The sequence below is a fragment of the Felis catus genome, chromosome A3 (genome assembly GCF_018350175.1).
Source record: "Felis catus isolate Fca126 chromosome A3, F.catus_Fca126_mat1.0, whole genome shotgun sequence".
In the NCBI taxonomy this organism is placed as follows: domain Eukaryota; kingdom Metazoa; phylum Chordata; class Mammalia; order Carnivora; family Felidae; genus Felis; species Felis catus.
The window spans coordinates 138,007,696-138,021,865 of record NC_058370.1 but is presented as its reverse complement, the minus strand read 5'-3'; the positions used below and the strand labels follow the sequence as shown (position 1 = coordinate 138,021,865).

The 14,170-nt window shown below is 50.3% G+C and overlaps 1 protein-coding gene across 11 annotated transcripts in view; it reads left to right on the top strand.

The window, feature by feature from the left end:
* Positions 1-14,170, top strand: part of DCDC2C (doublecortin domain containing 2C) — an 87,937-nt gene that overhangs the window by 41,950 nt on the left and 31,817 nt on the right. For 8 of the 11 annotated variants that reach the window (XM_045055014.1, XM_045055015.1, XM_045055016.1 and 5 more), the window contains 2 exons: positions 6,879-6,947; positions 8,978-9,019. In XM_045055014.1, coding sequence (XP_044910949.1) covers positions 6,879-6,947; positions 8,978-9,019 — 111 coding nt within the window. The remainder of the gene's footprint in view (positions 1-6,878; positions 6,948-8,977; positions 9,020-14,170) is intronic. The other 3 variants (XM_045055017.1, XM_023252157.2, XM_023252158.2) reach the window with 1 other exon arrangement.

Sequence of the window (14,170 nt, the reverse complement as noted above, 5' to 3'; positions counted from 1 at the left end):
GGAAGGGGCCCTTGATAACCACTGGGGGATGACAGGGTGATGGAACGGGAGGTGTACGGGGTCATGTGATTGGGAATCACAGGTCATCGACTTTCTAGCTTTCTGACCTCAGACCCCCGACTCCTTATCCACGTGGAGGCGGCGGGGGGCGGGGGGAGGGACGTGTGAGTGCCTGGTACAGGGCCTGATGCACGCTGGGCCCCTCTTTCTGCTTCCTTCCTTGGGGCTCACGGAGGCATGACACGGAGTGTGAGGAAGGCCCAGGGGAGGTGGAGGGAAGTGGGGAAGGTGTGAGGAGTGAGCCTCAGCCTGCACAGGAGCAAACGCACGGTGGCCTGGTCCCCCCCTGCTTCCCGCCCAGCTCGGGCCCACGCCCCCTGGGAGTGCACGTCACGTCTGCACGGGTCTTGGCCCCAAGCCCTGCTCCTGCCCGGGGCGGGCGGGCTGGGTGGGCTCTAAAACACACAGCTTTGCCCGCAGTATCTGCCTGAGAGCACGTAAGCACATTTCTCATCCTCAGTCTTTGAGAAAACAGCGTATCTTCTGCAGAAGGTCCATGTCTGCATCCGAGTGTCATCTTCGTCCTTCTGGAACGGACGCGGCCCCAGCCCTGTGCTTACGGTCACAGAGGACCCGGCCGGGCGACAGTGATCTCCTGGCTCCTCTTTTGAAAATCAGTCACTCTTAATTTTCTCCCTTTATTATTAACCTCTGATATTTTTCTTTCCGGGGACACGTTCACAAACTTTACAGGCCGCGTCAAGTCTCTAGCACTTCCTGTGGCATTTTGAGCACGTTCCCCACGTGTCCCGTTGTAGTTTCTAAATCGCGAGTAATGTTCTTTATTCCTTTCTTCGACGTGACAGACAGGGACCCAAAGATTTCGTTTTCTCATAAAATCCCGACTAGCGGGTTAAGTGTTTCTACTGCACCTTTAAGGAATTTCTGTAGTAAATAAATTAAGACATTTTAGGCAGTCCCTTTCATACCAGAATTAGCACCCCCCCCCTCCCCTTCCAACGTTGATTACTTTCCTTGGTAAGTTACTGTTCTGGGCTGTGGACTCAGCGTCTGATGCAAGTTTTAAACACAAGCGAACCCCTGGTGTCACGAGTACTATGTGCATCACCATGATCGATACACGTACTGCTGAGTTCCCGTTGCTGGTACCGTATTTGATTTCCGCTGTATCCGTGGCCGTGTGGTGACTTGGGTTCCCCAGAGGGGTGTGTGTAGGGGGAGGAGAGACGGGCAGACCGCAAGTGCTTGTCCGTGGAGGGGAGTGGCGGGGGGTGAGGGAGGCGCTCGGAGAGAGGAGACTGGCGCCACGGTGGGGGAGCCCAGGGTGGTCAGAGGATGGCTGTTGTACTGCCCTTTCTCTTTCTCTCTCTTTTAAATGTTTACTCATTTTGAGAGAGAGAGAGAGAGAGAGAGAGAGAGAGAGCACACGCGTGCAACCAGGGGAGGGGCAGAGAGAGGATCTCAGGCAGGCGCCATGCCTAGCGCGGAGCCCGAGGTGGGTCTCAGTCCCAGGGCTGTGAGATCCTGACCTGAGCTGATACCAGGAGTCAGATGCTCGGCCGACTGAGCCAGCCAGGTGCCCCATATGTGTTGCTTTCTGTCTAACTTGCCTCTCCACACCAGGGAGGGCCGATGCCTCCGTGCACCGGGGCTCCCTAGCTGTCCGGAGATGATGTTAAAGCAACTTCTGTGCCTTTGAGGGACAAGGGGACTCCCAGCTCTGGCGGCATCGATGGGCATAAAGACGGGGCAGTGGGGGCCACGTCAGTAGTGCGTGTGTGGCGTGTGGACCGGTGGGGCCAGAGGGGAGGGCCTGGAGGGGCTGCTTGGGGGGGGGGCCTTCTCACCGCCCATTTCCTCACACCCAGCAGGTGCTTATAAGTCCCATTGAAGAGATACAAGAAAATCCCAAGCGATGGCACAGTGGGTGAGGGGCACCGCGGGTTGGAGTGAAGCGGCTTCACTAGGCAGACCGGGTCCCCAGCTGAGCTCTGCGTCTTTGAAAACAAGGTCCCTGTGGTCAGTAGGTTTGGGAAGCACTACCCTTCCCATCCCACCCCGGGGGACCCACATCCGGTGCTTCAGAGAGGCCCTAAACTTAAGATCCTGTGTAAGCTTTTAGTTAACTCCAATCTCCTTCCCCAGGAATGGCTTTCCTTCTAGGGTCCCCAGGAGACACGGCACAGGCCCTGCCAGCGTGCGGTACCCGAGGACTTTTTCCTGCCCTGGGGAGGGAGGAAGGTGGTCTTGTGGAGTGGGGAAGCAGGAAGTGGTTTGGCAGGTCCCCTGGGCGGGGTCCTCGCTGCAGTTTTTGGCTTTTACAATCTGCGCAAAAATGGCATCCAGATACTAAGACCCTGATGATTTAACGATGTTGCCGTTCTGATTAAAGGTACACGTGTTTCACGAAAGCGGTGTCTTCTGCCAGATTTAAGGTTACGTTTCTTTTTATAAACACTTAAAAAAGACGGAAAAGTGCCTAGACTTGCAGGCTGTGTTTAGCCCAAGCCTCTGAGCTATGATTTTTTGCGGGGTCGAAGGGGGGATAAGTCAGCGTTTCTGACCAACTCTCCTCTAGTGCAGAGACCCCGGCAGGTGCTAGGCACGCCCGGTCGGTGCTCGGAAGGGCGGGCCTCCTGAGATCACAGAGACCTGGGGCCGGGTCCCACGGCTGCTGAAATGCGGTTCCTTCAGAGTCCCCAAGGCTCAGTACAAGAGGAGCGTGTCCTTGCTCAGATTCCCGTGCAAGCAGGGCAAGGCCGCCGAACTTTAATTCATTCCACGCCCCAGAAAGCGCTGAGAATGAGACACTAATGAAGGTGAAACCAAAACAATTTGGAGTCAGGAGGAGGAGGCCAGTCTGTCTGTGGAATCTGCGGATTGTTTAGTTAGAAAAAACAGTGGAGCTTTTTTTAAAAAAAATTGTTTTTAACGCTTATTTATTTTTGAGACAGAGAGAGACAGAGCATGAACGGGGGAGGGTCAGAGAGAGAGGGAGACACAGAATCGGAAACAGGCTCCAGGCTCTGAGCCGTCAGCCCAGAGCCCGACGCGGGGCTCGAACTCACGGACCTCGAGATCGTGACCTGGCTGAAGTCGGACGCTTAACCGACTGAGACACCCAGGCACCCCAAAACAGTGGAGCTTTAAAGCGTTGGCACCTCTAGGTGCGGGGAGGAACTCGGACTATGCTCACGAAGGGCGTTCGGGTGCGCACGTTAATGGATGAGTTAAAAAGCGTCGTTAGTGCTCTGTTGGATGCTTCTAGCTGTAAACAGCAGTGAACCTGCAGAGAAGTGGCTTAAACCCGAGGAGCACTTACGGGCCCACGTGACTTAGCCTGGAGGCCTCCCGTGTGACGGGCCGGCCGAAGCTGGTGGCTCAGAGGCCCGGTGGTGTCACTGGCGGGCTGGTTCTGGGCACCGCTGTGCCCAGCCTCCCTCTGCACATTGAGTGTTGGCCTCGGCTTCGTTTGCTCACAGACTCCGGACGTTCGTTCGCCTCCAGCCTGGGAGCCGCGCTGAGACACGTGGAGCAGAAGGATCCAGAGGCCGTTTCCTTCCCTGTGCCCTTCCCCTTGGAAACGCGCTGCCTGTGTCTGTCTGCCAAGTCCCCGTCAGCAGCTGGGGGCAGGCGAGGGGGCTTGGGTGGTGGGGACTAATCTGGTTCTGGAGTCTGGGGAGGGCCCAGGCTCTTCTGGATGGTAGGGTTGCTGCCCGGGACTGGGCTCTCCTTTTAGCAGAAGGGACGAGATGAGGGGTGGCTGGGGGCAGGTGGCCCCGGGGTCCACGCGAATCTGTGGTCTTCGCGGTGGACGTGGCCGTCCTTCGGCTTTCTCCTGGGCTCGCTCCTGTCTCCTCAGGGCCCTTCGAGAGACTCTCGTGCCGTCAGTTATCGAATCCCCCTCTCCGCTCTCGTGGGTCCTCCTGGCTGGACGGTACGCGGGCCGGAAGCCAGCCGGGTCTGAGCAGAACGCTCCCTCCCGTGGCCTCCCTCTTTTTTGTAAGACTTTATTTTTAAGCAATCTCTTTGCCCGGTGTGGGGCTCGAGCTCACGACCCCGAGGTCAAGAGTCGCACGCTCCTCTGATGAGCCTGCGAGGCGCCTCTTAGTCTTCTTTGCAGACTCCGCGTTCTCAGCCTGGCGCTTAAGGTCAGAGGTCAGCATGGGTCAGGTCGGGGCAGCTCTTCTTCTCCCTCCAGACTTTTCCCCAGACAGAGCTCTCTGCCACCGGGACGCCAGCTCTCTCCTGGGCTGCAGATGTACACTCACATCTACAGACGCACACGCATCCAGAGACACACACATCTACTCACTTGCACACCCAGACACACGCACATACATGTGCGCACACACACCTGCATATCACACACACTCAGACACTCAGATACGTGCACACACACACATACACACATGCGCACACATACACGTACATGTACACACATACCTCCGCATTTACACGCACATCCAGAGACACATGCACCTACTCACTTGCACACCCAGACACATGCACGCACACACATGTGTGCACACACGCATCTACTCACACCCAGACACTCAGATACACGCATGCACACACATACACACATGCACACACATACACGTACATGTACACACATACTTCCGCATTTACACGCACATCCAGACACACACATGCCAATATACCTCCACACCTCCACATACACACATGCACACACATCTCCACATACACACATCCAGACATACATACACACACAAATATACATCCACACATACAAACATGTGTCTGTACACACACACACATCCAGACACACACACACACTATGAGTTGACATCATGTATTAGATGTTCTGAGATGCTGAACATGCGTGTTCTTCCACACGTCCCCAAACCACGGACACCATGGACATATGACACCTGTTCATCCAGTGGACAGAAAGAAACTCTGAGATATTTCCAAGACCCACCTTTTCCCACTCTTCCATATCCAGACCATCTCAACGGCTGCAAGCTTTACCTCCTAATAACATGTCCGGAAGCGACCCACTCTGTCCGTCTACACCACCGTCTGGCTGGCCTCAACTACTGCCGTCCCCTGGCTGCACTACTGTGATCACAGCACGGTTCCCTTTGCCTGGGATAGTCTTCCTTTGCCCTTCGTATATGAACGTGTCTCTTCTCTCATAGTTCAGGTTGTACCGAGGGAGCATTCGGCGGTCTCCCATGTATGTTAACCCGCGTCGTGTCCTATTTAACTCCATGTGTCTCTCTTACAGAGCGTATCACTGTTGTGGTTTTGTACTTGATTGTATGACTCGATTAACGTTTGCCTCCCCCCATGACGAAGCTTCTCGGGGGCCACACTGGTTTGCATTCGCTGTCCCTATTGTATCTCAGCATCGTGGGACCCAGGCATTCCGTGTGTAGCGCTGAGTAAATGAAGCAATGGTTGACATCACTGATGCTTTGAAAGAATGTGCTTTTCATGTTTATTTTTCGTGTGATTGGAGCAGTCCCCGCAGAATCTTATTCATCGTGATTACTTTCCCACGTGGACTGTAGGAAGAGAGCCCTCATACAGTGTTTGAGTTTTCAGAACATTTGGATAACGGAGGTCGGGCTAGCGGCAGCGGCTGTGGGGCAGCCGCCCACACGTCTACACAGCCACGGACTCCGGTCTTGCTCCTTCGAGGATCTGCTGGCGGGGGCTGGTGGGTCCTTAGGGCTCATCATGACCACCAGCTGTGGTCACCTGGTGAGAGGCTACTTCTCCACCCACCTTATTTAACTCAGGTGTGGCTTTGCGACCTGCCTTCACTGCAGACGGGTGAGTGGACTTAACGAGCCACACTTCCTGGCAGAGACGTAATGTGTAAACTCCACACCGCCCGTCTGCCTCTGTAATCATGGAAACGTGAGGAGTAGGTGTCCCCGTCGGTCGGGCATCCCGGGTGACCGTGATGAGCAGCAGACCCCCTGGCCAGCCCGCAGTGGGCATGAGGCACGTGCACTTGGCGTGATGGTCGCTACAGTCTCCCCCGCCTACTCCGACTGGTATAGGCATATAACGGAAGTAGCCCCTGGGGGGCCCTTTCTGTGCCACAGAATCACATGGTTTTCCCTGAGTCGAGAGGTTCCAGGGTGCCAGTTAAAGACAGCTCGCTGCCTCTTGCAAACAAGTCACAAAAACTGGGAAGTAATACACAAGGATGTGAGCACACACCGCTGGGTGAGGAACTGTGTCTTGAACACAGGGAACGAGGGCGGCGGTTGTGGTCCCCAGGGGCACACAGAGGCTCACACAGGCATTTACTACCTGCTGACCGGTGGCATCAGGAGAGTAATCCACTCCTTTTATTATTATTTTAATATTTATTTAGTTGCGAGAGAGAGAGAGAGAGAGAGAGAGAGAGAGAGAGCGAGCGAGCAGGGGAGGGGCAGAGAGGGAGGGAGACCCAGAATCCGAAGCAGGCTCCAGGTTCCGAGCTGTCAGCACAGACCCCGATGCAGGGTTTGAACCCACGAACCACGAGATCACAACCTGAGCCGAAGTCGGACGCTTAACCGACTGAGCCACCCAGGTGCCCGCATTCCACTCCTCTTCACACAAGAGGGGTTTCAAGTGTTTCTCCTTAAAGATTTCTCCAGGGATTTTACTAAACAGGTGAGCATTTCTAAGCGGAGCAACAGGTAAAAAATACAGGGCAGACACAGTGTGGGGTTTGAAGCAACCACTGTGGAAAAACCGGCCACATTTTCAGCTCTGTCCACAGAAGTGGTTCACAGAGTTGCTCTGTCTCACTGCCGTTTGCTCCTTTCACGGGGCTCGACGTAGGCTGACCGCCACCGAACCTGACACGGGCTCTGTTTTCTCTCCAGACGCCGGCTGAGATAGTCACGGAAGACGAGGAGATACACGATAACCCCTCTGATTTCGAAAGCATCAAGGTGAGCTGATTCTATTTTTATTTTGCATGGAATGGCCTGGGTCCACGGACCCCCTTCTCCTTTTAACGTGCTGGGCGGAGCTCACGTTTGATGCAGAAAGAACCGTAGGGCCCAGTTGGTTCCAGGATACAAATCGGCGTGGAGTTAGACACATAGCATGTTTTCCCGCCGGGCTGTACCTTCGATCAGGTCTCTGGGGGCCAGAAATGACGTGAGTAATTTTAATGGCTTTTGTGCTCGCCCTGGTTACCTTTACTGTGCTTCGGGTCGCAGACTGAAAAACTGTTTTCCCAACAAATTTCAAGATACGTATTTAGAGGGCAGAATCAGGAGGTGGATAGCAGCAGGTGCGCGGGTGTGTAGGTGTCCGTGGACAGCACGGACATTGTGCTTTGTGAGTCGTTGGTGTTGCGTAAATAGCTCGTCTTGTTGGGGAAGCGGGGGCGTGGGCAGCTTACACTCCATAGGTGGCAGCATGAGCTTGCCCAGGAAAATTCTGGCTGCGTGGCTTCCGTGTCTGCTCTTTCCTCCATCAGCTGCTGGAGGGGTACCGTCGATGCGGGAAGCACGTTCCCGTGGTGACTCGTCTGTGAGATTATGTGACTCGTCTACAGGAAACGTGTGTGTCGGGCAAACAAGATTTCCTTTTATCTTAATTTTTTAATTGAAGAATAGATGGCAGGTAAAGCGAATTAACATACCTGCCACCACAGAGAGTTACCATTTCCTTCCTTCCTCCCTTCCTCCCTCCTTCTCTTTCTTTCTCTCTCTCTCTCTCTCTCTCTTTTTCTTTCGTGGTGAGAACATGTCAGGCAAAATTTACTTTAAATACACAATTCATATAGGTAAGAAATATATTTTTGGGAATTTGTTGTCAAAATTCTATCTCTAGATTTTTTTTTTTTTTCAAGCTGGTTTCTTGTTTTAAAGTTTTTGGCCCCAGGCAGGAGGTTGCATAATAAGTCTGGGGTGTCAAGTCTGAGTCTATTCTGCTGCCGAAGCTTCCAGAACTGTAAATAAACCTGAGGATGCAACGGCCTGGTGAGCCATCCCTTTCCACTCTTCAATGTGCCCGGCGGCCTCCTGGCTCCCACATTTAAGGACAGGGGGAAGTGACCCCAGGGGGCCACTGGGAGGGGGCTGGAGCTACTGGGAGTTGTCTCCTGTCTCTTGCCCACCCTGGAAAGGGCATTCGTGGAAAAGGAAGTCTGGGGTTTTCAACATCAGTGGAATTTATGATCTAAAACAGCCAGCCAAAGGGAACACTCTTTCAAGCAATTCACTTTTTCTTCCTTACGTTCTTAAATATTTTTGATTTGGAGGCGGTTTTCAGTGAAAGTGTGTAGTCTGTATCTAGATGAATCAGGAAGACTTTGAAATGAGGAGGAAAGAGAATATTTCGTTGCTTCGGTGACAAGAGCGTAAGACTGTGTTCTGAGAGTCGGCACAGTGTCTGTCCCCGAGCGTTAGGTGAAGGGTCACGCGGATCACCTGCTTGCCCCGGGGCAGTAGTGGAGAGCGGTGCTAATGTTTCAGTTATGCAATAACCGAACGCCACATGTTAATAGAAAGAGGACACAGGCATCGCGGTGACACTGAGTTTGTGCTAGAACTTGAACGCCTGTGTGGACCAGCCACTGACCTTGGTCAGCCACACCTTGTTGACTCGTTATGTAGATCTCCTTTGGCCTCTGGGAGTGTTTCGTGTGCATTAGTAACTTGACATCAGTCAGCAGATTTAATAGAGTGAATCAAAGTGTCTTTCTTTTTTTAAAAATTTTTTTAAAGTTTATTTTTGAGAGAGAGAGAGAGAGAGAGAGAGAGAGACAGAGTGGGAGCAGGGGAGGGGCAGAGAGAGAGGGAGACACAGAATCCGAAGCAGGCTCCAGGCTCTGAGCTGCCGGCACAGAGCCAGATGTGGGGCTCAAACCCACAGACTGCGGGATCATGACCTGAGCTGAAGGCAGACACTTAACTGACTGAGCCACCCAGGTGCCCCGAAGTTGATTACTCTATTTTTTTAATAATAGGAAAAAGAAGATGAAGGGTCTTATGAAGATAATGGAAGAAAGGTTTGTACCCACAAATTCAGTACTTTTTGTGTTTTGTATTCCGAGGACAGACCTAACAAGATAATCAGTGGATTCCCAAATGTTGCCGGGTGCTTTCTAAGGAATAGAACTTCTATGCCGCTGTCCTACACCATAGCTCTGTTTCCACAGATAGAAAGCAAACTCAGGAAACGAGAGGTCATTAAGGCATTTCAGAGAGTGGGACAGAGCCGCCCTGATGGCAGATGGGAGACAGGAGAGTGAAGACTCCTTCGTGGAAGGGGAAAAAAGAGTCATGCATTAGGGAACACCCTCGATACCCTCGTAAGTCAGCCGCAAGCAGGCACCTGCTGACCCTCACCTGGGCTTTCCGGGGAGCTCTAAAACCTGCACCTTCAGGCCATGACCTGGCCATGAGGCCAAGGACAAATGTGTCAACACGTGAGGGCACAGGAGGACGGGCTCCCCGTAGCCATGAGATTTAGAGCCGCCTGCCTGGACAGCTGGCCCCACGGGGCAGGCAGGGACACATCCATGTCTACTGTCCTGCCCTCCCTGCCGTGGCTCCGGCCTTCGCACAATCAAGGTCTCACTGTTACTTATAAATGACTGAGTGACCGTAATGGTTTTTGTCTGAGTACGCAAGATTCTATTTACTTATACCTTGGTTCACTTAGACTCCTCATCACTCCTTAGAGAACTTGGGCCATAAATAGTCATATTTGGGAATTACCCGATCAAAACCGGCATGTGAAAACCACTTGGGATTTGACATGAGATCCACCTACGGTTGAACGCTCTGTCCGTCACTCACCCGTATGTGAGCCTTGGGAAAACCCTGTAGAATCCCAGAGCCTCGGTTTCCTCCTTGGAAGTTTGTCCAATGGTTTATTTATAGCAAAATCGACCTCCAGAATTAGAGACAATATATATGAAATATGCTCGACGTTATGAGTTTTATTTATGTTCTCAGAGATAACTGAATTGTAAGAGAATCTTGACAGCACGTGGGGAGAGGCCCATGCGAGCTACGGTCCCGTCTGCGAATGCATCCCTAGCGTGCAAATGTGCACACGGCCGTGGGAAAGCGCTGTGTTCTCGTCCGAGCTCTTCTGTAAACTTTCGAGGTGCCCCTTGTTCAGAAAGTTTACCTCTCTGCACTTCATTAATTCAATCAACAGTCATTTTACGTGTTTACAGGTTTAGTCACCTCAAAAGAATCCATTGAGACCATGGATTTGAAAGTTCTTGAAAAGTGTAACATAGCTATGTTTTATTTATTTATTTATTTATTTATTTATTTATTTATTTTTAATTTTTTTTTCAACGTTTATTTATTTTTGGGACAGAGAGAGACAGAGCATGAACGGGGGAGGGGCAGAGAGAGAGGGAGACACAGAATCGGAAACAGGCTCCAGGCTCTGAGCCATCAGCCCAGAGCCTGACGTGGGGCTCGAACTCACGGACCGCGAGATCGTGACCTGGCTGAAGTCGGACGCTTAACCGACTGCCCCACCCAGGCGCCCCAAGCTATGTTTTAAAACGATGTTTTACTTATTTGTTTGTTTATTTATTTATTTATTTACTTATAAACAGTGTGAGCTGGGGGAGGGGTGGAGACAGAGAGAATCTCAAGCAGGCTCCACGCTGTCAGCACAGAGCCTGATGCGGGGCTTAAACTCACAAATTGTGAGATCATGACCTGAACAGAGATTAAGAGTCAGACTTCTAACCTGCTGAGCCACCCAGGCACCCCCGATGTTTGTATTGTTTTAAAGAGTGTTTTTCAGTTGGAAATTAAACACTTTCCTGCTCCCAATCGCAACTCTCTTGTTAAAATGAGTGGAATCAATTTCGTTATCTCCAGTTCCGTCCCCAATTCCGTTATCTCAGCAACCAGCCTGTCCACACTTTGCTGGGAAAACGGTAACGGGCATCCCTGGTGACATCCCTGTGAGCTCAGATAACGTCCTTTAGGTTGTCGTGTCAGGCGGTTGTTTGGAAAGTATATCGTTTGTTTGGTCTCCGTGTTCCTTGCTCTTTGAGTCTGAATGTTTTAGCCAATGGGATGGCAGGCAAGGGCAAACCCTGGACATGTGTCGACCGTGTCTCACGCGTAAACTGTGTCTCACGCGTAAACTATGTCTGGGGCGCAGTCTCTTTCCCTTAGCCTCAGTTTCCTTCTGTTCCAAGCTGTGCAGCCCATATAACATAGGACTATGCCTGGAGTACCTTCTCCGATGGGCGTGGAGTAAGTTATGGCTACTGCTCTCCTCCTTTGTAACCATGATCCCCACCAGAGCCTGAGGTCCTTAGAAGCAGGGGTTTCATGTGATTTATATTTTCATTTTTCTTAGTGCCAGACACACAGTGCCTTATTCACAGTTGGCGTTAATTATATTTTGAAACTGAATTTTCTTCTACGATACCCCATGTTTTAAGATTAAGAATACTTTATCAAATTATAAAACATTCACATTTATTATAGAATTATTAACACACACAGATGAAAACTAGAAAATCATCGAATTCCTCCGGTTAGCATCTGTTTTCACTTTTGTGTGTATTCTTATGGGTGATTTTCCATTAACTTTTTTACATAGTGTATTAAAGAGATCATGACTTTGCTGATGATAAAAATTTTTTTATTTTTTCAACGTTTATTTATTTTTAGGACAGAGAGAGACAGAGCATGAACGGGGGAGGGACAGAGAGAGAGGGAGACACAGAATCGGAAACAGGCTCCAGGCTCTGAGCCATCAGCCCAGAGCCTGACGCGGGGCTCGAACTCACAGACTGTGAGATCGGACCTGGCTGAAGTCGGACGCTTAACCGACTGCGCCACCCAGGCGCCCTTAAATTATTTTAATTAATACTATGAATCAATATTTAGGATACTTTCAGTGTTTTAAAAGTTTTTTCTCAGTGTACTTGAGAACATTGATTTTATTTATTAGAAATAGGTTTAAACATTTTTAAAAAGTTTATTTATTTTGAGAGAGAAAGCAGGCACAAGCAGGGGAGAGGCAGAGAGAGAGAGAGAGAGAGAGAGAGACAGAGAGAGAATCCCAAGCAGACTCCTCCCTGACAGCACAGAGCCTGTCTCAGGGCTTGATCTCATGAACCATGAGATCATGACCAGAGCCCAAATCAGGAGTTGGACACTTGGGGTGCCTGGGTGGCTCAGTCGGTTAAGCGTCTGACTTTGGCTCAGGTCATGATCTCGTGGTCTGTGAGTTTGAGCCCTGCGTCAGGCTCTGTGCTGATGGCTCAGAGCCTGGAGCCTTGGAGCCTGCTTTGGATTCTGTGTCTGCCCCCCACCTCTTTCTTCCCCTCCCTCATTCACGCTCTGTCTCACTCTGTCTCTCAAAAATAAATAAATGTTAAAAAAAGATAAAAAAAAGGAGTTAGACACTTAACCGACTGAGCCACCCAGGCGCCCCCTGGATTTAAATATTTTTGATCAGAGATTCCATTCACATTAAGAAAAACCCCAAACAAACAACCAAACAGCATGTGAGCTGTGCTTAATTGGGGCTCCTCCAGAGCAATGGTACAGGTTTGCCTTGGGTAGCATCTGTTTTGACCCTTTTGTCGCATGCCAGGATCAAAAAAAAATTATATTTCTCTTTTACTGGAATAAATTTTCCATTTGATTTCCCATTAGGTTTATTTCGTTATGGTGGTGAAAACTTGAGAGGCTTAAGAAAACAGAAGGAATAATTTACCCAGTGATACATTAAAAAATGCAAAATAAAATTTAAGCCATGAATCCAGATGTTGAATTATTCCATCCTCTGTTAGACAGATAATAACTCTCTGAAATGTACCGAAGAACATTTGGAATGCTCTGGTGGTGCATTTGGTGGTTTTGTTTTGGTTTTGCATTTTAGGATATAATACGAACACACAGATCGCTTCTGATTTAGAGGCATCAGGACAGGTTTCCATAGTGACAAGTTCCAGGTGCAGAGTGTGTAAGGGGATGAAATGATAACTGTGACATTTTTTTCTCAAAGCCTTCAAATATCAAGCATAAAGTGTTTGATAAGTGTGCTGTTCTATCAGTAAAAAAAAAGTGCCTTAAATTTGCTACTTTTTGGCATATGTACTCATCAGTTTATAAAATGGTCTATGTCCCTTTAGAGATACATTCTGTGTGTGTGTGTGTGTGTTTAAAGTTTATTTATTTATTTTGAGAGAGAAAGAGCACGAGTGGGGGAGGGGCAGAGAGAGAGGAAGACAGAGAATCCCAAGCAGGCTCCGGGCTGTCAGCACAGAGCCTAATGTGGGGCTTGAACTCATGACTGTGAGGTCATGACCTGAGCTGAGATCAAGAGTCGGGCGCTTAGCAGACTGAACCACCCAGGCGTCTCCACTGTGTGTGTTTTATGACAATGTTATGTACGACGAGATGAGGGGCAGAGTCCTTTCAAATGCATGGTCCACACCACAAAATTGTTGAGCATTCTGTGTTAAATGTGATGGGAAAACAGCAGGCTCTGTCTGCCTGTGGAGCATTTATGTTGTAGCCCTTTGGAAAAGCAAGAAAAAAAATGATATCAAACAACATCTGAATAGAACTTGTGTCTGTTAGTTACTAACTCTTTTCCTTGAGATATATGTAAACTTTGATATCTGTTATTATATATTAAACTGTATATAAAATATGTATATCTGAGTGTCACCTCTTCTGATAAAATCTTAACGTCTATAAACGGAAACATCCAGCCGATGAGTGTCCACTGAGAATCTGCTATCCCGGCTCCGATCTGGGGATGAAGCGCTCAGAATCATTTTGTCTGGAGACAAATAACCTGTAGGGTCCTTGCCCTTGGCTGGGATTAGAGCACGTCTCTAAGTGGCAAGGCTTGTGTCTTCCGCACAACGAGGTGCTAACGTGTTCCGGCAGGTTCATGGTGAGGATCATGCTGGCAGTGGAAGAAACAGGGCACTGGTGAGGGAAGTGGTGGGTGGTCAGGTGATGCCTGGCTGTGCAGGTGTGAGCGACTTTGTGGGGTGCCGGTGCGTTTTCCAGCCTGAGCCCCACTCTTGCCCTGTGGCTGGGGGCTGGCCCCTGCTTCTCCCGGAGGAACGCCATCCGTGTGGTGTCACTTCTCATACTTCTGAGCTTACGTTGCTGGCCTGTTGTCAGTTTTTTTCCAATGCCGC